The sequence below is a fragment of the Brassica rapa genome, chromosome A06 (genome assembly GCF_000309985.2).
Source record: "Brassica rapa cultivar Chiifu-401-42 chromosome A06, CAAS_Brap_v3.01, whole genome shotgun sequence".
Taxonomy (NCBI): domain Eukaryota; kingdom Viridiplantae; phylum Streptophyta; class Magnoliopsida; order Brassicales; family Brassicaceae; genus Brassica; species Brassica rapa.
In genome coordinates this window covers 27,710,754-27,736,818 of record NC_024800.2, presented here as the reverse complement: position 1 = coordinate 27,736,818, position 26,065 = coordinate 27,710,754, and the positions used below count along the sequence as shown (strand labels likewise).

Genomic DNA, 26,065 nt, shown 5'->3' with positions numbered 1-26,065 from the left:
ATAGTGCAAGTAAATCCGGTCAGGCATGATTTTCATAGGACGTCTCAAATAATGCAGTTAGGCGTAGATTGTAAGGCAAGTAGTATTGTCGGTTATCGAATCGTCTTTGTAATTTTTTTTATAATTGTAATATCTAAAAATCTCTGAAAAAAAAATAACACATTTTCGAAAGAAAATAATGGAAATCACAGATTAAGTAAAATATTCAATTTTCTCAAAAACAGAAATCATTTTCAGCGATATAATTGGTTTTATTTCTATATGTAGCAACACGTATGCAAAATATTGACACGTGCTATGCGTATCTCTTTTTCCGTGTGGTGTGCTTAAAACAAGAGTACGTGACGCTTGTCGTTTTCTATCTGTGTCTGTGTAGGCTCAGGTCACAGATAATACGATCATATGTTCATAAGTTACGTTTTTGGTCACTTACGCGTATAGTTTTTTTTTTCTTTCTTGGAAAAAGGTCTTTCCTTTTTCTTCTTCACCGCATGTCGAAACGGTTCGTGCGTTATTTGCTCTGATTTTGCCCAACCACGTCCGATAACACATAAGAGACCAACTTCTACGGTTCTACCTCATATCCTCGAGAAGATGTTTTTATTAAAAAAAAAATATCCTCGAGAAGATGAGAGAACACGACTATACTAACTTAAAAGAAGCGGTGTTGCCAAAGTGAGCCGGTGATATGGGTATGACATCAACGTTCGACTCTGTGTCACATGAAAGGATTAAAAATCGGCCATATTACCAAAAAACAAGTAAATACTATCATGTTTTCTTTAGGAAAATAAAATGACCAAGTGAGAGAAATATTTTTGTGCAAAATATTTGTAGCAACATAACAGCTTCAATGGATCAAGATTATATCTCATAAGGAAAGGGTCATTCTGGTCTGTAAGTGAAACAACAAAATCTGGTTCTTGGATGTGGATTAAATTATTGAAACTGAAAAGATTAGCAAGAAGTTTTCATCGAATTGAAGTTAGAAATAGAAAGAATACATCTTTTTGGCATGACACTTGGTCTTCATTGGATTGTCTTTCAGATATTTTAGGAGAGCGAGGAGTAATTGATCTTGGTCTTTCTACTCACGCTACAGTTCAAAAAACTATGATGTCTCACAAAAGAAGAAGGCACAAAACAACAATTTTTGATAGAATTAAGGATGAAATTGACGAGAGGAGAGCAAATGCGGATAATGCAGAGGATGTTAACATGTGACAAGATATTGGAAAAAAGTACAAAAAGAGGTTTTCAACAAAAACCACTTGGATGCTACTCAGAGATCAACAACCACTGTGTCAATGGAGCAAAGGAGTGTGGTTTCGACATTCTACACTTGGTGTGCTCTGAAAAATTGACTTGCAACAGGGGACCGCATGCTTAAATGGGGAGAAAATGTTGATGGGAGCTGTACCCTCTGTCAAGATCCTATTGAAACACGAGATCATCTTTTTTTCAAGTGCCCCTTCTCAGTGGAGGTGTGGAAGAAACTTCTGAGACCAATTCTAGGAGATCGATACACAAATGATTGGCCTGATATTATTGAGCTGATATCTGAAACAGATGGAGATATGCTGACTTGCTTTACTATCATGTATATCTTTCAAGCAACTGTCCATAGCATATGGAGAGAAAGAAATAAAAGGAGGCATGGGGAAGCTCATTCTACACCAGTGCAGCTAGTTAAATTCATTGATAAGGGAGTTAGAAACCGTTTTAGCTCTATTGTGATGGTGGGAGACATGAGATATGAAGGTGGCTTAAGATACTAGTTTGGCACAAGTATAGAGTAGAAGAACAGTTAGTTTTTGATTTTTTAATTCTTTAAACAAAAGTTGCACTTGATGTAAAGAAGCGCTATTGAATAAATTTAACATTAATTAAAAAAATCAAAACATAACAGCTTCAATGCAGATCAATTCGATGAGTTTATCGGAAACCAGCTACTTCAGAGTGTGGAGGCGGCACGAGGAATCTTGACATTCGAAGCTAGGTATCAATGTTTTTACCCAAGCCAAAGTATCTATTTAAACCCGAATAAAAAAACAAACCCAATTCAAACCGTTATACAAAATATCCGAACGGGGTTTATGAACTCAGTACTTTAAGGTTTTGATATAACCCAAACCGAACTGAAATCTGAACTAGGATCATAAGATATCCGATAGTTAAATATGTTAATGGTTTTATATATGTTAATTAAGATATTTTATAGTATTCTAAAGATTTATGTAGTTTGTTTTATTTATTACTTTGAATACTTTTTAGTTAGTTTAGATAGTTTAACTAATTTTAATTAGATTTATGAATAATTTATATATTTTAAATTTTTTTTGTCAATTTTTCAAGTTTAAAAAATATATTTTAGGCTTTCAGACATTGATTACAATCCAAATTAAACCCGAAAATAACCGAATCGAACCCGATCCGATAATTAATAAAACCTGAATGAAACTTATGAGCATAATACCGAAAATCCAAATCAACCGAACGGAGCTTCCGAACGCCCATGCATATTCGAAGCAACAAAGTAAATTTAGTACCGTTAATAGTTGAAAACGATTTTTGATACTTAAAATTTTATGTTTCGGTTAGCAAAACACATCGGAAGCGATAGGTCGAGCGAAGTTAGGTAGGACTCTTTTAAACTGGATAATTTTGTTTAAGTCGGTTTGCAATCGAATCCGTCGCGTCCGTTCAAGTTTTTTTTTTTTTTTTTTTTTTTTTTTTGGTAAAATGTTAAATTTATTATACCAAATTTTTAATTTTTTACAGAAGAACGAAGAAGACAAGTAGCGGAAGAACAGTAATTAAACTAAACAGAACACCTATAAGAAATTCTGATTCTAAACGGAAGAAGAAAGATCAAGTTGATTATATAATTTCGTATATTAGAAAATACATAACATATGTTAGTGCTCTTCTTCTTCTGTTCCATTGTTATTGAACAAACCAATCAAGATTACCTCTATTTGTTGCCAGATTACCTCTATTTGTTGCAATGGCAACAAAAAAAGGGGGAAGAATGAACAGACTTTGCATAAAAACGACAAAATATCACATAATGGTTTTTAAAAGCTGAGGTTAATAGTTACAAACAACTTTTCACCACAAAATACGTACAAATATATAGGTATATGTATGATAGTATATAATTTTACAAACACATCGTTACATTATCTGGATCCAAATACACTATCAAAACCAACCAAGAAACAAATTTAATACGATGAATTAAATAAAAGAACAACTTTTCAGCACGACGACGTCCACCGGGAAGACTGAGAGTGAGAAGGAGCGTGAACCTCTGACACGAGTCATAACTCGAAGACAGAGAGAGAGAGAGAGAGGAGAGAGAATCGTTCTACAGGTTAAGTAGCTTCAGAGGATAAGATCTCAAGTTCTGCCCACCAAAGAGGAGAGAGTCTCGGTGTAGCTTGTTCTGGAGAAATGTTGATTACTTGTTTCAGTTGTTCAACAACATCTTTCATCGTTGGTCGTTGACTTTGGTCATTTCTCAGACAATGCCTTGCCACATCACAGATCACTTCAAGGTCCTCTTCTTTAAACGTTGTTAATGTAGGATCAATCATATCTTTCAAATGATCACTCTCCAGATACTTTGATGCCTATGAGAAAACATAAAAAAAAGTGGTTACATTAGTAATGTAAATTTCAGAAAATGGATTTTATTTTGAATTTTAGTTTTACCCATTTCAGAATTGATCCTTCTTCATCTGATTCGGAGAGCCTTCCGGATATAATCTCAAGCATTAATACTCCAAAGCTATAGACATTAGTCTCTGGTTCAGCTGGTAATGGCAATGAAGATTGATCTAAATCACCACTCATCGGTTTTCTCGATTTTAGCCCTGTTTGTGAGCTGAAAGCAACCTCTCCGACCTGCAAAAAAAAAGTCTTTATTAGGTCACCATTGAAATAGTTTTCCTGTCACGCAAGAAAACGAAAATCATCAATGCAGTTTTCTTGTAGAGCAAGTAACCTTGGCTGCGTAATCATCGGTTAAGTAGATTCTTGATGAGACTAATTTAGAATGCGCGATCGGCGGATTAAGCTCGTGCATATATTGCAGACAATAAGCAGTTCCCATTATTATCCTCATCCTCGCGCTCCAATCAAGATGCTCCATTTCCTTGTCTGAACAAGATGACAATGAAGATATAGAGGTTTAAGATAATAATAAAAATTAAAGTAATCTTGATATGAAGACAAACTAAGATGTTTATTACCGTGCAAATGTTCGAAAAGAGTTCCATTTGGAGCATATTCAAAAACCATCATCCTATTAAATGGTTCAGCTTCTTCACAGTATCCAATTAGATTCACAAAGTTCTTGTGGTTGACTCTTGACATTGTATCAATCTGAAAATTTGAGCTCTCCAAAAAGTCAATTCAATATTCTCGAAAAAAATGCGAAAGAAATGAATATTTAGAGTTACCTTTCTGCGGTAAGTCATTTCCATAGCTCTTGTCCATTCTCTAGTTTCCAAAACAGCGGTTGAAGCAACAGCAATCTCAACACCACTTGACAATGTTCCTTTATAGACAGTGTACCCATCAAATGCTTCAATAATATTACTGAAATCTTCACAAGCTGTTTCTAGTTCAGACCGGTTTAGCTTCGGTACACCTGAAAAAACATTTCTCACATTATGTCAAACCGAAAACAGAACCAAATAAAAAGAATTTAAGACCATTTTTCTTACCAGTAACAAAAGCTTTCTGCAACTGTCCACTTAAACCAGTTTTCCATGGACCTATACTCTTGACAGCTCTTTTCCGGCAGAAGAATATAACCCCTATTACTATCAGCACCGCTACAAAAGCAGCAACGCCGATAACAACATACAACCAAACAGCAGTAGACCCTTTTGTTTCTTCTTCAAATTGCCTTGGAGGGTCAGAGCTTGTATTGTTGTTGTACTCAGCTGTTGGAGGAAGAGAAGGAGGGATCAATTGAGGTATCCTCTTCTTTGCAGTGGTTAACGCGGGAAAAGACCCGCTGCTTCGAGGAAACACTATGGTTATAGTGTCAGGAGAAGGACTAGGAGCATCTGGTGCAGGCATAGCTGCTAAATTACTTGTTCCCTCTAGTAACTCACGCCTCCTGAGGACACTACTTTCATTCTGTAAAGAACCTACAAAAAGGAACACTGTTAGTTTGTATACGTTTCAAGTTTCAACCGTTTTTTTTAATGCGCTTACTTGGGGGATAATTCATGTCATAGTTCTCCCCTTGAGGTTCCCTTTGAAGCCTGAAGAGACATAAACATAGAAATCAGTAACACTAATGATAAAAAAATACAAAATGTAACCAAAATGAATTTATATTTTGAAAAAAAATGAAAAAAAAAACTTTTATCTACATTCTTGAAGTTGCTTTAATCCGCAATACGAAAGCTTGTGCTTTGTTTAGTCTTAACAATCTTCTCCTTGAAACACTTTTAAAATGGATAAAAAAATGTAAGAACATTGTTCAAATATTTCACCATCTTAACATATCTAATGCAAAAAAGGTGATTACCAGTATCCAAGTTTTCTATTGACGCAGCCGAAGACAGCATTGGAAGCAGAAGACAGCTCTTTATGCTTGTTTAACTGGACTTGATATAGCGATTGAAGTCTCAGGAACTTTATCTTCATAAACCCGGCAAATTTGTTACCAGAAAGCAACCTGATGAATCCACCAAAAAAAAAAGCCAACGTTATTTTATTTTGTCATGACACATTGATTTGGCTTGATAAATCTTTAACTCACAAGTTCTCTGGTGTCAACATTTTGTTTAGCTCAGGTGGAACTACTCCGCTTAGCTTATTATCCCGTAAATCCAACAACTTCAGTTTTGGAAAAGTCCCAAATTCATTTGGAATGTCACCAAAGAGATTGTTCTTGGATAGTACTCTATAAAAAAAAGAATTAGCTTCTTTTTCTCACATTCTTTCAGGAAACAGAGCAAAAAGGTAACTTAAAAACCCCTTACAGAGATGTTAATTCACTTAATTGACTAAGCTCAGGAGCTAAAGTTCCTCCCAAAGAGCATCCACTAAGATTCCTACATAACAAAACCAAAATATTCATCAGAAATTGCGATAAGAATCACAAAGACATAATATAAGAAAACAGGAACTTACACCATCTGGACTTTATTGTCGACACACGTTACACCAAACCAAGAACACATATGATCATCAGAAACATTCCAATTCGCAAGAGTTCCATGAGGATCAGAGTCCACTCTTTCCAGGAATTTCAACAGCACAAATCCTACAACATTTGAAAAACCCTTCAACAAAAATTCAAAAAGAAGACAAAATTGTTAATATATTGAGAATTACCTTCGGAGTTGAGGGATAACGAGGAACGAGACTGAAGGGTAATGATCAAGAACATGAAGCAAGAGAATTGAAATCCAATAGGATTCCATCGACAACCCATTTTAGCTTATACAAAATAGCCAGACTTTTTTTTCCTAATGAACAAATAAAGGAATAATAAAAATATTCCAAACTTTACAGAATCCTCGGGAAGAGGAGAACGACGAGGTTGATGATTGAATAATGAGGGTCTCTCATTGTTTGCACGAAACCCTAATCATCAAAGAAGTGTTTATTTCAATAAAAATTAAAAACTCGTGAAATTCTCTTCTTCTCTTCAATCTTTTTAATACCTGGAAAAAAGCCAACAAGAAACATAAATAAAATTTGAACAAAAAGTATGCAACAATAATTATTTTTAGAAAAGGAATAAGAATAACCCTCTTGAGGAAGCAATGTGAAGAGAACATGGAACCCACAAAAAGTTCCAAACATTACAGAATATTACGTACACAAAACCAAACAAATTATCAGAAAACAAATTTACCTTAAAGAAGAAATTTCTTAACCAAGAAATGCTAGGGTTTGAGAAATCAACAACTAAAAATTATCCCCACAAAGCGAAAATTATTCTTAAAAAAACTAAAAAAGGTAGAATTTAATTTAATAGATATTGAATTATATTGTATTGTTTGTTCTTGAACTTGCCCTCGTTTTTGCAGGATGATGATGATGATCTCAGAGTTTTCTCTCTTCGACCATCTTTGGTCTCTCCAGGGCCAAAGGGTGGTGGGTTCTCTCTCTTCTTCCTCCCCCCTTTCCTTTCTCTTCTTCTCTCTCTTTGAAATCTTTTTTTTCCTATTTTCTATTTCTTTTTTAACAATTTTCCCCCACAAAACTGCCTCTGTTTTTTTTTTCTTCTTGAAATTTTCCTTTAATGAGTAAGTCCTATTAACTTGCTTTAGGTTTTTCATAATTATAAAAATGTGTCTACTCATAAATACAATTATTGACATCATGTTTCCATTAGAAAATCATTCATTTTTGCGTTTGTTCCTCCCCGTTGATCAAGTAAACATATATATGGCGGGAAAGATTACTAGATAATTAACAAAGATCTATTACGGTTGATCAAGTAAACATATATATGGCGGTCCCATTATCTTCAAAATTATACATTTTGGAACTATTTTATTTTCATTTAATCAAACGTTGACTTGGGACAACGTGCCAGAGGCTCACAGGATTCAGGAAGTCAATTAATTGGCACCGTTGGATTACTCCTTAATGTAGTGACCAACGGTTAGAAGTTTAGTGACCTGGCATATATAGTGAACGCAGTTACGTGAATGATACTTAACAGTAGTACATGCCAGCCACTACCTTTTTGGATTAATTCTTATTTTATTAATCAACCTTAGTTATTTTCTCGATAGAGTAATTTACGGTTTAATTGGATAATTAAAATATTAAATACTGGTGCTACTAGTTGGAATCGCCAAGAGTGACTTACTGAATTTGATGTTTCATCTGTTTGGCCTTTTCCTCTTGGTAAGAATTGTTGGGATTTGTTGGGCTTGATTAAGAATTAACCAGAATTTCGTCAGATCAATTATTAGTTGGGACTTGGGGGTTTAAGGGCATGCACATCTTAAAGTCTCTGATCAAGTTTCTTACAATAAATTAATAAATAATAGTTACCATTTAAGTAAAAAGGAAGAGAGAAACGAACAATAAGCTCTTCTTAAATGATAAAGAAACATTTGACCTAGGTGTCATCATTTAAGTAAAAATTATAATTTACATGCTAAAGTATGTTTTCAGAAATTTGGAAGACTTTTTTACCGTTGCAGATGACCTAAGAGAGGCTTGTAACTCTTAGCCCAATAAAATAGTTTATAAACAAAAGATTATCACGTTTAATTTTTCCACAAATTCAAAATTCATATAGAACAAAATTGTTTATTTGATATGATAGTTAATAAAAATAGAATTAACGCACTTTAATTATTAATAAAGAACAACACTAGAATTATATTTAGTATATATCATGTACTAATTTTTTTTAGTATATTATGTACTAATTTTATGTGCATAAGTTTATATAACTATTAATTAATGATACTAATAACAGTATACATTTAAGTGAAAAATTATTTTTGTTATATGATTTTATCAAATTTTGTCTATTTTATTGTGGTTCAGTTTAAATGATAAAATTTATTGATATATAATTTAATGAATATAAATTCATAGAAAATTTATGTATATTTTACGTGATAATTTTCTTAGATATTGAGGAACGTCCATCCTTACTCATAAAAGGTAATATGTCTATCAAAAACATGTATGATGATGGTATTCTACTTTTCTCTTTAAACACTATATTTATTGAGTAAATTAAAAATGTTTTCAATCGTACATTATATATTACACTAATGATTAAAATGTGAGCAGTGTTATTCCAAATATAAACTAACACTTTTATTTACTTTATTTTTTAGTAAAAAAAAACTCACAAGTGATCATTTTTAAAAATATTTTTATTTTCTACCTAAATTAAAATATATATTATAGTTTTCCAAATATAAGTTGTAAGATTACAACATAGGATCCTCAAGGTTCACTTTGCGTTTGAAGGAAGAGTCTTGGTTAATGCAATAAATAGACCAAAAGCTTGGCCTTCCTTCAATTTTAAAGTGAAAGAGATTATGATGCTGTTCGTGAATTTTTTGGAGTGCAAGGTTATGTTAGAACTCCCGGCAGCTAATAGGGGAGGGCGACTAATAGCTCAGAGTGTTGTGAATCAGAATAGGTTTCAATCGTATGTTGCGCTGGGGCAACCAAGGTGGCTTTCGGGTGTGTTTGAAATGGAACGTGACTGTAGATAGTTTTATGATCTGATTTTCCTTTGTAACGGTTCTTCAAATTTTTGATATTAATGGAAATTTCAGATGGAAAAAAAAAAAAGTTGTAAGATTACAAAAGTGTGCGTGCTAGACAGAATGAAAAGCAAGTGATGGCTGCAAGTGGCTCGTTGGTAATTGAGCATGTGTCAGCGATTCCTACGGACCACCGATCAAACAAAACACACACCAAACGAGGATAGGGCAGAACATAATGAAAAAAAAACAGAAATGAAAAAAGCCAAATTAACAAAATATAGAAGGCAATTCTTTCAAATGACATTTTAGGGTTTTTCACACTAAAGAAGAAAATGATAAAAAAAGTTCAGATAAAAGATTCTTCTATTTTTATTTTATAGATTTAAATATATATATATATATATATAATTATTTAAATAAATAATAAAAATAATCAAATAAAAAATAAAAAATACAAGAATAATTTTTACTATTTTTGAATAATATATTTTTGAATTCAAACTTTTCAAATTTTATTTTGAAATTCAAAAACTGTTGCTGAAACTATTTTAAAATGTAGATTAGTTAATCGTGTATATATATATATATATATATATGTGTGTGTCTATTACCTTTTAATAATTTTTTAATCGTATTGATCTTTGAAAACTATATAAAATTTGTCACATATAGAATGCCCCAGAATATAACAAGGCCCATTACTCCGTTACGTGACGCACAGTAAACGCCACCAAAATCTAACATTTGTCCTTCTAAAATCGAAACAGTAATTGTTGCCTGTCGACTAGATGCCATGTATAATTCACTTCAATAAGCAACTAAGTTCTGAAATATATACAGATAAACAAAAGATATTAAACAACACATGATAATTGTTTTAAAAACAAACACATAATAAATAATCTCTAAAATTGTATGGGATTTTTTTTAACAGTGGTCAAATTATCGATTATGTCATCATATAAATCACACCATTATACTATAATAATAATTCAGGCTCGACCCTTCATTCAACATGAACATTATAGACACAAAATCAAAGTTTGACACAAAATCGATAGAATAATAAAATAATAATTTTTTAAAAGAAAATTTATATAAATATATGGTCTCATTAAAATTATAAATTAATAATTTATATGTATATATATTTTATATAAATAATACATATTATTATATTTTTTTTACAATGAAATTATCTTTATTTTTTTAACACTTAATATATTTTTGATGGGATTTAGTAATTATATATCTAAAAATACATTTAAGTTCTATGAAATATATATTATATACACCAAATAATATAATAAAATTTATATAAATGTCAAATTTTTAAAAAATAACAATTAATGTCTATACACTAAAATAAAATATTTTTCTTCTCTTAAAATAAATATTTTAAAATAAAAAATTTAAATAAAGAAACTTATAAATTAATATTTTTATAAATTAATAAAATTTTAAAGTTTTAACATTATTAATTTATAGAGATTGTACTGTATTATACAAAGTACCTTCGTTACTATCTAAAGTTCTAAACTCTCCTTGAATAAGGGTTTTAATTCTTACAACTTAAAAACTATAACTTAACTACTACAAATTTTAGAACTACGATTTTCGCTTGGGTGCCATATATTCTCCGAGAGCTTAGCCAATGACTTAAGATTAAACCCAACGATGGTATCAGCAAAGGACGTTGTTTCCTCCACACTATTTCCTTTCGGCACATCCACCATATAACTCTCCACCACCACCGTCTTCTCCTCCTCCTCTGCCGCCACAAACGCCGTTGTTTTAGACCGGTAATTAAGGAGACGGTGGTCACCGCCAATAATGCTAATCGCCATTACGTGAGACTCATCGTCTAGCTCATCTAACCTCTCTATGCTGTAACCCGCCGGAAGACCGGAAACCACCGTCACGTCACGGACAGAGCCTTCTCCTCCATCGCCGGAGCTTAGATCGCACGTTTTAACGAATTGTTTATAGGCTTGCGGGTAGTCGAAACGTCGTAGTATTGACCACACCAGAGGCAATGGAGCATTGATGGTTTGTACTAGTGTCGAACCGCAACGATGTTGTTGTTGAGATGTTTTCATTTGTTTGCTTTTTTACGCTTGTGCCCTTTTATCGACCGTTGTTCGTATGGTCTCGTATAAGAACTTAAGAATAATATCTTTGTATCTTCGTTTTGAAGCGACATGTTTGAGTATTTATATGAGAAATATCTTTTAGGTCGACATGAAAAGATGAGAAATATCTAAAGAACAAGGCCGACTAAAAGATATATATTACGTTTTTATTGTCTTCCTTGTATTATGTAAGTATGAAAACAAAACTTTTATGTGAAATAAAAGATTACGTTGTATTGTAACCTACACTACTAAAAAGAAAATACTTTAAACGTTACTGGTTATGATGACTATAAAAAGTAATCATTATGATTACTTTTATAGTTATTAATTATCAAAATGTAGGGAACAACTTTGCTTTGTAACGTCATTGTAATGAATATGTTGCGGTCAAATTTGGAAGGTTATGACATATATGTGGTGAAGTTAGTGGCAAATAATGAATCCACGTAGTCGATTTCCTTTACACGATGCACACTTATTATTCACACATTGATATTGTACAATATTATAAGAAACACATAATTTACCAAAAAAAAATAGCACAACTGAAAAGTAAAAACAGGGAGATGAATTAGAAGGAGAGAACCTAATTTCAAACGGAAAGTATTGATGTAGGCCCGATGGCGTAAAATTAAGATCCATTTGAGCCCAATAAAGCCTCACCCTTAAAGTCTGTGGGGTTTGATGTGGTAAAGATGTTTTGGAAATAATATGTTGTGATTTTATTTTTCTATTTCAGCCCATTCTTTTTTTTTTTTTTGACGTCAAACGGCCCAGCCCATTCTTTATCTTGGTCTTTTAGGCGGATGATACAATTTTGTCAAGCCTAGTTTGATAAAGGCACGATGAAATGTGTTTTCAGTCATTGTTTTTATGCCAAAGGGCAATACCTTTTGTCTTCAAAAGGTTATTTCCTCCTTCGATGTAGGAACTAGGAACTGCAGTGTGAAGTAAAATGAACTTTGGACAAGGCATCCTTACATGTATCTCAGAATTCCATCCAAGAGTGAAGCATTTTGGATAGTATTTAATAACTAAGCATATTAAATTATCGAGTTTATGTTTATCTAAGATCGCAAAATAAATATTGACATCTTTATTTCAATTTTTTTTAAATTTCAGTCAGTATATATTATAAACATTAAAGCTTTGAAAATCACGACACTGACCATTGTGTTGGATAATTCCAAGCTTGTGGAAACTTAACATATTATTAGATGTTTAATATGTTAAGATAAACACAATAAGGAAACCTAGAAATAGGAAAAGGAAGTTTCTATTTAGGTTAGGTTTGTGTTTTCCATATCCCACATGTTAAAGGGAATTGTCTTTCATATAAATATAGGTCTAATGGAGAGGTGTTCCATATGATCTAAGAGAAACATATTGAGAGCTTTAGTTTTGAGTAGTTTCTAAAGCTAATAAGAAAAGTTGTTCTTATAACTCTTTGTGTTTCTAAGAGATCTGAATTGGTATCAGAGCCTCAGGTTGGAGACTCGATCTAAGCTTAAGTTGTAGCTTAAGATCCTGGTGCTTGTGAACAAGAGATCGCGACGGCAAGATGGCTGACGTGACTAGGGCTCCACGCACGAAGGACTTTGGATCTACATCCATCCAATGTCCGATGTTGTCATCGACAAACTACACAGTTTGGTCGATGAGGATGAAGGTTCTACTACGTGTTCATGAAGTGTGGGACACAATCGAACCTGGTTCAGATGATCAAAAGAAGAACGATGTTGCGATAGCTCTTTTGTTTCAATCTGTTCCCGAAACATTGATTCTCCAGGTGGGAGAACAAACCGCATCAAAAGAGATCTGGAACGCCATTAAGTCACGACACCTAGGAGCTGATCGTGTAAGGGAGGCGAGACTTCAGACGTTGATGACAGAGTTTGATAGGTTGAAGATGGATGATGCAGATACGGTCGATGACTTCACGGGGAAGATATCGGGCCTATCATCCAAAGCAACCTCGTTGGGAGAAAACATAGAAGAATCCAAGATGGTCAAGAAGTTCTTGAAGGGTCTTCCAAGACACAAGTATATCCAGATCGTAGCATCACTTGAGCAAGTCCTAGATCTCAACTCGACGGGGTTTGAAGACATAGTAGGAAGGCTTAAGGCGTACGAGGAGCGTGTAGGAGAAGAAACTCAGAAAGAAGACCAAGGGAAGCTGATGTTTTCGAACAATGAAGAGCATAGTCAGAGGGGCTATGAGAATTCCCGTGGTAGAGGAAGAGGACGGAACGGTAGAGGCAGAGGTCGAGGTAGGTCACACAACCAAAACCGTGCGTCACACACCGAAGATAACAACTCGAAGAAGAATCGTTCAAAGCTGATATGTTGGAGATGTGACAAGCCTGGTCACTACGCAACTGTCTGTCCCGAAAAGACAGAGAAGAATCAAGAAACTAACCTAAACGAGACAGAAGAGGCTGATGCACTCTATGTACACGAGGTGGTGTTTTTGAATGAAGATAAGGTGATTCCGAAGAATCTTGATATCGACAAAGGCAATGCAAGTGTCTGGTATTTGGATAATGGAGCGAGCAATCACATGACAGGGAACAAGGAGTTCTTTTCGAGTTTGAATCTCAACACCAAAGGGAAGGTGAAGTTTGGTGATGGATCGTGTGTTGACATTGTAGGAAAGGGTGTGGTTACCTTTGTGTGCAAGACTGGAGAGAAGAAGGCACTCAAGGACATATACTACATACCCGATCTGAAGCACAATATATTGAGTCTTGGGCAAGCAACAGAGAACGGATGTGAGGTTAACATGAAAGATGTCTACTTAACGCTCACAGATTCGCATGGAAGGTTGCTAGTTCGTGTGACAAGATCTCCAAACCGTCTCTACAAGACCCCTATGGAGATAAGCTACCCGGAGTGTTTACATGTCAGGGACGTAGATGCTACATGGAGGTGGCATACTCAACAAGGACATATATGCTATGGAGTGATGAACAACATGGTAAGGAAGGAGATGGTCGTAGGAATGCAGAGTGTAACACACGAAGAAGGCGTGTGTGACGCATGTCTCGCAGAGAAGCAAACGAGACACTCATTCCCGAGTGTAACACACGAAGAAGGCGTGTGTGACACATGTTTTGCAGGGAAGCAAATCAGAGATTCATTCCCGACTAAGGCCATGGTTTGTACATCAAAGCCATTGGGATTATTGCTTGGAGATTTGAGTGGACGAATCGCACCACCAATGCCAACAGATAATCGTGAGGCATTCTATCGGTTCAAAAGATCTCACACCGATAGAGGAGGAGAGCTTGCCTCAGCTATGTTCAATCTAGGTTGCACCGATAGAGGAGGAGAGGTTGCCTCAGATGTGTTCAATCTAGGATGCACCGATAGAGGAGGAGAGATTGCCTCAGATGAGTTCAACCTATCTTGTGAAGAAGATTGGGTTGAAGCTATGGAAGACGAGTTGGAGTCTATCACAAGAAACAAGATATGGGAGCTTGTAGATAGACCGACTGGTTCTGAGAAGAAAAGAGAAGATGATCGAGTTTGTGTGTTACACAAGACGTTGCATGTGTTACGCCAGGCACCCAGAGCATGGAGTGTAAAACTCGATCAGGTTCTCAAGGAGATGAGATTTGAGAAGTGCACGAAGGAACCATCAGTGTACTGCAAGACTCAAGGAGGAGACGTCTTGATCATAGCCATCTACGTTGATGATCTATTTGTGACAGGAACTTCGCTTAAGGTGATTAGGCAATTCAAGGAGGAGATGTCTAAGAAGTTCGAGATGTCAGATCTAGGTAAGCTAACGTACTACCTTGGCATAGAGGTGATTCAAGGAGCAGACGGAATCAGAATAAAGCAAGAGAGGTATGCTCAAGGAATCCTGTGTGACACAAAGATGGAAGTGTGTAACACGACTCACGTAGGAGTGTGCAACACGACTCACGGAGGAGTGTGTGACACAAAGGTGGAAGCGTGTGACACAACGCATGTACCAATGGAGTCAAGGTTCTCAAAGGATGAAGATGAACCAGAGATAAATCAGTTGGGTGTTGAGCAGAAGGCCGACATCCTTCCCAGAGCTCATGTACGCAAGATGGCGGATGTGACCAGAGTTATCATCGCAGTGAGCTTCAGCCACAAGACTCATCGCAACTTAAGTGAAGAGGTCATGAGAAGGTTATACAAGAACTGGGCCGATTCTAAGAAGAAGCGGTACGGAAGCAAGGAGAGCATCCGGTCTAACCTTGAGAAAGATGTGAATTCAATGGGTGGATTCGCACACCATGGTGTGGTGGAGGATGATTACTTGATGATTAAGTTCAAGCAAATGAGGAGCTTAATCGGAGTTCAAGAAATTGATCTCCCTAATTCAAGTTGGAATTAAGGGGGTGAATGTTGGATAATTCCAAGCTTGTGGAAACTTAACATATTATTAGATGTTTAATATGTTAAGATAAACACAATAAGGAAACCTAGAAATAGGAAAAGGAAGTTTCTATTTAGGTTAGGTTTGTGTTTTCCATATCCCACATGTTAAAGGGAATTGTCTTTCATATAAATATAGGTCTAATGGAGAGGTGTTCCATATGATCTAAGTGAAACATATTGAGAGCTTTAGTTTTGAGTAGTTTCTAAAGCTAATAAGAAAAGTTGTTCTTATAACTCTTTGTGTTTCTAAGAGATCTGACATTGAAGCTATATAAAGCTACGAATATTATACCAACAATTACCGAACAAGTATACACCATATGGTACAATCCATAGCCTAATTAAGGAACAAGCGGATAATAATGCTTTATATCTAATTATTAAAAATAAATTGAGCTATATACACTGCACACACCATGAAGGAACTAAGTTAATTTATAGGTTGAGATTAAGCTTAAACTTAACAAGTTATAGCATTGAGTTTTATATTAAAAACCTTTAATTCGTAATTGTCCTTGTAAATAATCCCTACATTTCTTAAAATCTATATACATAAAAAGAATTTTTTTCATTCCTAGGCCATCCACGTCAGATTCCATGTCAGTAAGTCGAAATTTGTGATGGCGACACGTGTCACGGTCAATCAAAACTCAATGTTTCGTTTATTCTTGAGTTTAATGGGTTTTATGTGTCTTTACAATCCAAATACATCTTCTCTAAAAAACTGTATAAGAAACCTAGGGAAAGTGGCCGCTGTGCAACATTGTCCGTTCAGTCAATTGTCAATAGAAATCCAACGGTTTCAACGGTGACGAACGATTCCGATAAATGTCAGTTGGAAGCCATCATTTTTGGCGAATAGACTTCTTTAATCTGATGCAGTAATGGAAATTAACTTGGTTCATGCATCTTCATTAACATTTGCATTAATACCTATTCTCCACTTCTCACAGGATCTCACATTCAATGAATCTCTTCATTCATTCTTTTGTGTTAATCCTCCATTATAAATATGAAAGTTTTCTTCCAACAAATCATCAGTTCATTTTTCTTAATAAACAATACAAAAAAGTGATCAAAAGAGATATATTAAACTCATGTTGTGCTTAAGGAATTGTGTCGAAAAAGTGATAAGAAACAAAAGAAATAAGATGAAAAACAGAATAAACAAAGAAGAAGAGAAAGGAAGAAGATGATAGAAAAGGGGAGAGAACCTTTTTGTTTGACAACATTTTCCATTTATGGAAAAGTCCAAAGGCTATTACATGGTGAAACAATATTAAAACACATCCAATTCGAATAAAATTTAAAATGGTTCACGTCTTAGCTGACTTAACATGCACACGAAGCACTATGCTGAGTGTCCTCTGTTCCACTAAAAACGTTTTTTTTAACATCTTTCCACTAAAAGTGTTTAAAATGTAAAAAAAATATTATACATCACATGATCTCTAAAAAACACAAGTACTAGAATAATATTATTACAATATTCATTATGCATATCATTCACTAAACAAGTAGACAATAAGCTTTTTATAAAAAGTTCCATTTAGGAAAAATATATTTAGGAAAAATATACACATTGAACGATGTACTGAAAAGTCTGGATATCATTGTTGCTTCAGTGCATAAATTAATTAGAATATATTAATAACTTCTTGCTAAAAAAATATATACATTTGTCGCTAAGGATTTAGCTTCACTTCTAATCATAGAATCATTATCACTTTCAGTTACTTGAAGTAAAGCCTCGTGAATTTCTAAAATTTGGAATCTAATTGCTTTAACACTATTTACACGATTCTCCCAACATAGATGACAATGGCTTAAGCGTAAGGTCTTTTATATTATCTTTTAAAATATCCCACCTCTTAGTAGATTTAGCAATATTGTGTATATTCTTTGTATCACTCCAATAAAATCTTTAGCTTTTCCACAAGTATTAGCCATATCACATAACATTAAATTAAGACTATGAGAACTACAAAGAGTATAAAACGCTCTTGGATTTACATCTAAAAATTGGTTTTGTACTCATTGATGTTTTCCTTTCATGTTTGCACCATTATCATAACTTTAACCTTGTACATTATGTATGTTAAAATCCAAATAAAATAATTCATTTTGTAAGACTTCAAAAAGACTTTGACCACTTGTATCTTTCACATGTAAAAATCCTAGAAAAGATTCTTCAATTTTAATACGATGAGAAGAATAATCAACATACTTCAATATCATAGACATTTGTTCTTGGTGGCCACTGGCCACTATCAGGAGTACAATCAAGTATCAAGAAAATATTTTGCTTGTTTTATTTTTACTTAAAATTTCAGATTTAATTGCAGAAGCAATCAAAATTATCAATTCATTTTGAATATTATGACCAAGATAATGAAAATCAATATCATCATTTATAATTCTTTCCACATGCTCTTTGGTAACTGGATCAAATTCAACTAACATTCAATAAATCCTAAAAAATTTCCATTGTTATTTTCATACAGTTTAGCATTAGTACCACAAAATGCAAGACTATGCTTTGCAAGAAATTTTACAACAAAATAATTCTAAACAAAACTTTTTTTCAATGATTTTTTCCTTTTAAAATTAGTGTATGAGCCACTTTATCAATAGTTTGAGAAAAATCTTAAACGCATATCATACTCAATTGTCATATTCTTAACATGTGCAACACTTGTTTCATGCTCTTTAAGCCTAGAACTAAGATGTGCCCAATCTTTAAAACCTTCATTTGAACTGACATTTTCCAACAGATTTTTTAAATACCTTACAGCAAAAACAAAATAATTTATCAATTTAGTTACAGTAGACTAACCAATCTCTTTTGCATTTTTCTCCATTCAATAAAATTCTATTATACCACTTTGCAGAAAAGCATCTATTGAATTTATCTTTTGGACCATTTTTAATAGACATATCTCTTTAAGGACTGTTTTCTACTAAAATATCAATCATCTTAGATTCAAAAACATTCCAATTTCTTGGATCAAAAATATCAAACTTATAATCATTTACTTTTTCTAAATCATCATCATCTGAATTCAAACAATCAGCATTTTTGAGATCATTCTCACAAACATCATCACAATCATTATCATCTCTAGGAATACAAACATTAACACTATCATCATTTTTATTCATATATCTTCTATATTTTCATATTCAGTGTTTTGAGTGGAAGTAACATCTTTTGTTTTTTTTGATTAAAAACTTATGAAAAACACTTCTTTGAAACTATAAATTTTCCAGTTTCTTTTTTCTTTTAACGTTTTTTGTATCTATAATCAGGAACCATATAATCTATTAAAAATAAATAGAACAATAGAAATTGGATAGTAGTTAGACAAAAAGTTGTAGAGTCTTGATTTGATCAGACAAGAACTTGGAGACTCTTCTTTTTCTCTCTCGACATGATGTATTATACAGCTAATAGCTACAAATTGGTAACTGTAGGTGTAATACATGTAGAACTGTTTTCTTTATATTGTGGAAAGAGAGATCTATCTATCCATCGTGAAACCGTATATAAAATCGTTTATCATTTATAAATAGATTGACTTTGTGATTTGTGTGCGGCGGAGGTTTTGGTTCCGTACCGTTTTAATGATTAATAATAGATAGTGTCTTCAGCATTGTATGCCCAAAAATAGCCACATCCTTTTTTTCAATGGAACAACAAGGTACCATTCAAATTAAACACAAAAACGAGAAATTAACATCAACAAATCAGGAGGATATTAATTCATAATAATAAATAATCGTTAAACTTGGCGAAAACCCCTTGAAGATGAAGCAAATACAAAATAAAAATCTCTCACGTCATATATTTTGTTTATTCGCTTAGAAAATGACGTCAGGGACAATACCGAGTTCCTTGAAAGCAGCGGGACAATCAGCTAACGGGGTCTTAACCATGAAACCGAGAGGGTTAACGATACGTGTCTCGTGAGAGACGATTCCGTCATTCGCCGTTAAACTGATCTTAGCGGCGTTACGTAAATAAGCCTCTTTGCTGACATCACTGCAACCAATGTCCGGTGATTGGACCAACACGAGCTCGCAAACTTCTTCTTCGTGGTCACCGGTTACTTCAATCTTGTAGCTTCCTGATTTGTCGGTAACGGCTTCTTTGGTCAACGTTAGGGTTCCGTTTGTTCTGCTTCTGCACTCCAACTTCACTTTCGCCCCTTCACAAACACGAAAAAAATGTTAAACCAAATTAAATACTACTTAAATGTTTGAACATAATATGAGATTGATTTAGTTTTAAGCTGTGGTCGGGCTACGCTCAAAAATATTTGCAAACTTTTTTTTTTTTTTGAACATTCAATATTTGCAAACTGCATCAAGTCATTCGGATTCAGAAACCGATATATTATTGTAAGACGTTGCATACATTCTTAATTATAATATGCAAGATAGAGTGCGCAAACACATACTCGTCCCAAACTATTTCATTATACAATGTTTTTATGAAACGTATGTTTGATGTGCTATTTTTTTTATTACAGGCTCAAATATATTCACACATTCATGCATGATAAATTGTTTAATTTACCTTCGAGGAATTGGCTGAGACGGGTAACAAACTGGACACGGCAAGTGTCACAGTAAACTGATCCCTGAATCTGGAAAATGTCAAAATCATCAGCATCTGCGGCAGTAAAACCGGCGAGAGAGGACAAACACACGGTGGAGACGATAAAGAGAGAGAAGACGATTGCTTTGGCAGCCATTTTTGTTAAAATATTTTTTTTCTTTGTTTTGTGTTTTGTTTGGTGGTCTTTTCTTCTTTTTGGTTTCTCTTTATAATAGTTTAGTTTCAAACGGTAAGTTGAGTTATGTTTGAGAAGAGGACAACTTTTCTCGTGGAGCACCGAGTTTGTTTTATATTAGAAACCCGATTGTTATTTTTAGACTAGAACTAAATGTAAGTCGTTTGTTTGTTAATTTAAAATTAGTTTCAATAGGGTTTTGAATATAAGAATGTTAAGTTTATTAAAGCTTAATTATAGCAGAGGTTTCTATTTTTTTACCACCTTTTTCTCCTTTATTAATAATAGAGTAGCATACAAAATATTTCTAAGATTGTTTAATTTAAGTTATTGGAAATAAGGTTCGTTTTAGGATCCTTGAATTCTTTTATGAACAGTTGATGTTGAATTATTTTGTTTATATTACTCATATAAATCCAGTACCATGAGAAAAGAAAATTTTCAACATGAGATTTTAATTTGACGATTGAATGAAAAACGTATTCTTAAAGATAACAATTCAAATTTTAACAAAAACTAATTATTGATTCAATAAATTCATCTAAATTATATAATATTTGATTTGATAATTTTTAAACAACATTTGTCTCATTCAACTTGAATAAACCTGATTTTTCGAACCAAGTGAATAATACCAAATTTATATTCAGGAATTTGGCTCTAAAACCATTAAAACACATACTTGATATTATACTCTTTTTGCATCATCTATGTTTATAACCAACTAAAGTGCATTGGTAAGTTGATATTATACTCTTTTTATGGCTGTAATGTCACTCCACTCTTTGTAACGTCACTCCAGTGCTTAGAGTTTAGGATTTAGGATTTATATTTTAGGATTTAGGGTTTGTGGTTTAGAGTTTTGAGTTTATGGTTTAGAGTTTCGGGTTTAGATTTCAGGATTTAGGGTTTATTTTTTAAAGTTTTGGGTTTAGGGTTTAAGATTTGAGGATTATGGTTTATGGTTTAGAGTTTTTAGTTTAGAGTTTAGGATTTAGGTTTTATTGTTTTAGACTTTAGGCTTTTAGAATTTATAGTTTTGCAGACGGCGTTAATATCGATGTCATTTTTTTCAGCTATATCATCTTTTTAAAATAATTTATTGTCTTTTTTAATTAGTCGTACATGATACTTTGGTTGGTTATAAAGAGTGAAGTGAATACAAAGATAGACAGTTTGGCGTAGAATGCGAGAAAATAAATGTCTGTTGTTGTTTATATAAATGCATCAGTTTAGTTTGCATAGTCTTCATAGAGTCTGTTTAAGTTATGAGAAAAAAGAGTAGAGTGAATTTAACCATTCATCATAGGGGTGAACCTACGTCAAATCAAATATTTAGGGGGATGTCACCCTTCCTGATATATACATTTCTCTTCCAAATATGTTTAGATATGATCGCACTCTAATAAAGGTGTCTCTCCTGGCTTATTTTTCCTTCTTTGGAACATCCCTACTCCACATGAAATCTTGCTGCATATTTCTACATGACCTAGTGCTAACAGTCCAAATTAGTGATTTGTAAAATTGGAGAATATAAATATATTTTAGTGTTGTGTTTTAATAACTTACATGAGAATTATATATAGACACAATATATAGAGCTATCTCAATTAAAAATAAAATTTATTTAAATTTTATAACATATATCTAAATCATCTAATCTTTATCATAATAGATTTTATATAGTATTATTTGGTTTAGGCTTCATAAATTTCATGGGCCTTAAAATACACATCTTGCTATTGGATACGTATCTACAGTGAGGTTCTACCCATTGAAATTTTAAAACATATAACATATATGTATATATATTAATATTAATATTTAATTTTGGGCCTTTAATTTTATAAAAGAACCAACTCAAATGATTTTAAAAATTTAGATTGAGTTTTCCATAAAATTAAGAACTCTATAGTTAAATACTATTATAAATATATTTGTATGTTTGTTTAGAACTCTAACGGGTATAACCTTCCCCACTAGAGATGTTCTTAACATATCTCCAAAATGATTAAGTGGAAGGTGTTCAGCCCAAAGCTTTAATTTTGGGATGTTCACTTATCACTATTCTTATTGCCGTTACAATTTGACTTCTAATCCTCCTTAGCAAGTAAATTAAGTTGATTTATAAAACATTTTTTTATGCTGGCATGTAGTTCAAATTTTCCTGTTGAAAGTTAGGACAAAGTTTGATACATTTCATGACATCAAAACAGTTAAGTTTAGTTGATTTCTAATTTAGAAACAACAATTTAAATCATTTCTTGTATGTACAAATTACGAATAAGTTTTGATGATAGTTAAATTTTGTCTGATAATAATTATATTACTCAGTAAAACATTTTTTTAAAAATTTATGTATATATGTATGATGTATCTTTTTATTATTAATGATAGTTCCACATATGTATCTTTTTTTATTTAGTCGTTTAGACATCGTTCTCGCTTCGGCCAATTATAATATGGATTTATGTCCAAAAATGACATTCCGTAAACATCTGTGTTAGCGCCCGATTTATAATTTTACTTCTATTGTCCCTAACTAAAACTTATTACCAATTATATTGTATTTTATAGACAAAATGGAAAAGTTCATAGAAATTCGAATAGATGAAATTGGTGGGAAACAGGAAACTTTTGGGCACATGGTTTAAGATTTATCTACAGATACTTACTACTTAGTGCAATGAAGTTCACTTTTGTTGTGAGTGACTATGATTCGAAATTAATTTGTCGAATCTTTTTTCCCTTTGTTTTAAGCTTATAACTTGCACGGATGGTTCTCTTATGAATAAAGGAAATCTAATTCTTGAATTTAAATTTAATTAATTAATTAATTAAAAGACAAAAGAAGATTCCATGTTTTGATGAGATTAATAATTTTGATGCATCAGAAGTATATTTAACATGTGAAAACCAAATGAATACGTTTTTTTCATACATACATTGAGTAGCTGAAATTGGTTAGTTTCTAACAAATATGTTTTCAGATTATATTTGCAGTTTTTTTTGTTCCACATGTCATTCTTAATTTTGAACTTTCAGTTTCAAATAAATAAATATATTTGTCCAAAACTAAAACCAGTTTCGATTTCAAAGTTCGAATATCATAAGCCTAGAGAGATTAAAGTCTAATAAGTTCAACTTTCTAGTTATTAAATGTATTTGTTTACAAACTTAAACCGCGGCTGTAACGAAAAATGCAGCCAAGCTGAAAGTGAAGAGGATGAGTGTATCTCAGTTTGATCTTTGATGTAGAAAAAATACTTAACAACCATAAATAAACTTAACAAGCCATGCATGATCGATCTGGTTATGTATATATGGATCATGGATGTATAAGATGATCATTACGTGTAAACTTAAAATACTTTGTCCTAATCACTACATGGGTATATTACCAATAACATCAAACCTTTTCACTATAAAACCCCACTTCCAAAACCTTTTGGAGTAATCAAATTAGTATCAATATCCTTCAACTTTTCTAAACCAAATGGCTTTAACACAGATCCAAATCTTTCTCATTGTCTCTCTAGTCTCATCATTCAGTTTATCGATCACTCTTTCTCGTCCATTACTCGATGAAGTCGCCATGCAAAAGAGACATGCCGAGTGGATGACCGAACACGGCCGTGTTTACGCAGATGCGAACGAGAAAAACAACCGCTACGCTGTTTTCAAACGCAACGTGGAACGCATTGAACGCTTAAATGACGTTCAATCCGGACTAACGTTTAAACTCGCGGTGAACCAGTTTGCTGATCTAACCAACGAAGAATTCCGTTCTATGTACACTGGTTTCAAAGGAAACTCTGTGTTGTCTAGTCGAACTAAACCAACGTCGTTTAGGTACCAAAACGTTTCTTCTGATGCGTTGCCGGTTTCTGTTGATTGGAGGAAGAAAGGAGCTGTGACTCCTATCAAGGATCAAGGCTTATGCGGTAATATAATGCCAAAGCTTTATTCGTTTGTATATGTATAAACTAAACCAAGCTAAATTTTGAACCGGGATAATCGAACAATTTGGTTTCCTTATCCCGAACGATTTTATCTCTTAATAGTTAATATATACAGAATATAACCCGAACAAAGACCGAAGTCTAGTGTAACTAAACCAATCCAAATTAATTACAAGTATCTGTTTAGTTATACTGTATACAAAATGAAATATTTATTTTAAGTTCTGATGGAAAAATATTTTGAATATTTTAGTAGTTTCTGCTCCAAAACCGAGACTGATTTGAACCGATAATTTTAAAAGGAACTGTAGAATTCCGGTTATGGATTGTCAAACCCAAAGAGTTAGTTGCTTGGATAGTGAAACTAACGAGTGAATGTTTTCCGTAGGATCTTGTTGGGCGTTTTCAGCTGTTGCGGCTATAGAAGGAGTAGCACAGATAAAGAAAGGGAAACTCATTTCTTTGTCTGAACAAGAGCTTGTCGACTGCGACACAAACGATGGTGGCTGCATGGGCGGTTTGATGGATACAGCGTTTAACTACACAATAACTATTGGCGGCTTAACCTCTGAATCAAATTATCCTTATAAAAGCACAAACGGCACTTGCAACTTCAATAAAACTAAACAGATAGCAACTTCTATCAAAGGTTTCCCTTTAATAATTCCCTCATAAAAGTCGTAGAAAAAGATTCATATAATAATCCGAAAAGTTAACCGAATAAACAAAAAACTAATTACAAAAATCAAAATAATAAAATAATAAAATTGACGAAACATAACTAAACAAACCAATCGAAATACGCAAATGTCTAAATACTAGTGCTCATGGTTTGGTTTTTGAAATGAGAAGATACTAGTTCTCATGCTTTGAAATTATATCTCTTCTACACATATCATAGGTTTTGAGGATGTCCCGGCTAACGATGAGAAAGCCCTAATGAAGGCAGTGGCACACCACCCGGTTAGCATTGGAATAGCGGGAGGAGATATTGGTTTCCAATTCTATTCGTCCGGTGTGTTCAGCGGAGAATGCACAACTCATCTTGATCACGGGGTAACTGCGGTTGGATACGGCCGATCTAAAAACGGATTAAAGTACTGGATCCTCAAGAATTCATGGGGACCAAAATGGGGAGAACGTGGATACATGAGGATCAAAAAAGATATCAAGCCTAAACACGGACAATGTGGTCTTGCCATGAATGCTTCGTACCCAACTATGTGAAAAAATCGGTTCAATATCCGGTTAAGCTTTAGAATAAATGTGTGTGTTGGTTATAATTTAAGACTCTGTTGCATGTAATTTGTGAAATGGTAAGTTTATGTGATGCAAAAGATTTGATACTTTGAGTAAAAGTTGAGAACTTCATTGTATAACTGATATGGGGTTTGCTATCATAATGAAATCAGATTCTCTTATCATAAGCTTCAATATCTTTTTTCTTGGATTGGAAACTGCAGGTTACTATGCCCCATGTTCTCATCCACAAGTCTCAAACCATTTGACTCTTCTTTCAGACTCATTGC

General features: G+C 33.3%; 4 protein-coding genes across 5 annotated transcripts; 1 reads left to right on the top strand and 3 right to left on the bottom strand.

Moving 5' to 3' along the window:
- Positions 1-408: 408 nt before the first annotated feature.
- On the bottom strand, positions 409-8,325 carry LOC103827767 (protein MALE DISCOVERER 1). Of its 2 annotated transcripts, XM_009103313.3 has the most exons (14): positions 6,890-8,323; positions 6,364-6,695; positions 6,160-6,292; positions 6,009-6,080; positions 5,786-5,929; positions 5,552-5,701; positions 5,394-5,468; positions 5,233-5,282; positions 4,734-5,165; positions 4,467-4,657; positions 4,257-4,389; positions 4,010-4,164; positions 3,718-3,909; positions 409-3,635 (listed from the first exon to the last, which is right to left on the bottom strand). In XM_009103313.3, exons 2-14 carry the CDS (start codon positions 6,461-6,463, stop codon positions 3,378-3,380), a joined length of 2,085 nt encoding a protein of 694 aa, XP_009101561.1. In that variant the 5' UTR covers positions 6,464-6,695; positions 6,890-8,323; the 3' UTR covers positions 409-3,377. The 2 variants fall into 2 exon arrangements, with proteins under 2 accessions (XP_009101561.1, XP_018508028.1); XM_018652512.2 differs by lacking the exon at positions 5,394-5,468 and having other exon boundaries at positions 3,378-3,635; positions 6,890-8,325.
- Positions 8,326-10,680: 2,355 nt separating this feature from the next.
- LOC103827766 (abscisic acid receptor PYL11) lies at positions 10,681-12,530 on the bottom strand. The gene has a single exon (XM_009103309.2). The coding sequence runs from the start codon at positions 11,324-11,326 to the stop codon at positions 10,814-10,816; it is 513 nt and encodes a 170-aa protein (XP_009101557.1). The 5' UTR covers positions 11,327-12,530; the 3' UTR covers positions 10,681-10,813.
- Positions 12,531-19,462: 6,932 nt separating this feature from the next.
- On the bottom strand, positions 19,463-20,664 carry LOC103827765 (pollen-specific protein-like At4g18596). Its single transcript, XM_009103308.3, has 2 exons — positions 20,358-20,664; positions 19,463-19,986 (listed from the first exon to the last, which is right to left on the bottom strand). The coding sequence occupies exons 1-2, from the start codon at positions 20,533-20,535 to the stop codon at positions 19,640-19,642; spliced, it is 525 nt and encodes a 174-aa protein (XP_009101556.2). The 5' UTR covers positions 20,536-20,664; the 3' UTR covers positions 19,463-19,639.
- Positions 20,665-24,003: 3,339 nt separating this feature from the next.
- LOC103827763 (senescence-specific cysteine protease SAG12) lies at positions 24,004-25,957 on the top strand. Its single transcript, XM_009103307.2, has 3 exons — positions 24,004-24,518; positions 24,925-25,185; positions 25,438-25,957. The coding sequence occupies exons 1-3, from the start codon at positions 24,071-24,073 to the stop codon at positions 25,761-25,763; spliced, it is 1,035 nt and encodes a 344-aa protein (XP_009101555.1). The 5' UTR covers positions 24,004-24,070; the 3' UTR covers positions 25,764-25,957.
- Positions 25,958-26,065: the final 108 nt, after the last annotated feature.

What these genes read in the sequence shown, in the direction of transcription:
- LOC103827765 (XM_009103308.3), bottom strand. Translation starts at nt 20,535, where the DNA reads ATGGCTGCCAAAGCAATCGTCTTCTCTCTCTTTATCGTCTCCACCGTG. An exon ending in TCTCAGCCAATTCCTCGAAG is followed by an intron (nt 19,987 to 20,357) that starts GTAAATTAAACA and finishes GTGTTTGTGAAG; the next exon opens with GGGCGAAAGTGAAGTTGGAG.
- LOC103827767 (XM_009103313.3), bottom strand. Translation starts at nt 6,463, where the DNA reads ATGGGTTGTCGATGGAATCCTATTGGATTTCAATTCTCTTGCTTCATG. An exon ending in TTAAGTGAATTAACATCTCT is followed by an intron (nt 5,930 to 6,008) that starts GTAAGGGGTTTT and finishes TTTTTTTTATAG; the next exon opens with AGTACTATCCAAGAACAATC. An exon ending in AAGGATCAATTCTGAAATGG is followed by an intron (nt 3,636 to 3,717) that starts GTAAAACTAAAA and finishes GTTTTCTCATAG; the next exon opens with GCATCAAAGTATCTGGAGAG.
- LOC103827763 (XM_009103307.2), top strand. Translation starts at nt 24,071, where the DNA reads ATGGCTTTAACACAGATCCAAATCTTTCTCATTGTCTCTCTAGTCTCA. An exon ending in CAAGGATCAAGGCTTATGCG is followed by an intron (nt 24,519 to 24,924) that starts GTAATATAATGC and finishes TGTTTTCCGTAG; the next exon opens with GATCTTGTTGGGCGTTTTCA. An exon ending in GATAGCAACTTCTATCAAAG is followed by an intron (nt 25,186 to 25,437) that starts GTTTCCCTTTAA and finishes CACATATCATAG; the next exon opens with GTTTTGAGGATGTCCCGGCT.
- LOC103827766 (XM_009103309.2), bottom strand. Translation starts at nt 11,326, where the DNA reads ATGAAAACATCTCAACAACAACATCGTTGCGGTTCGACACTAGTACAA.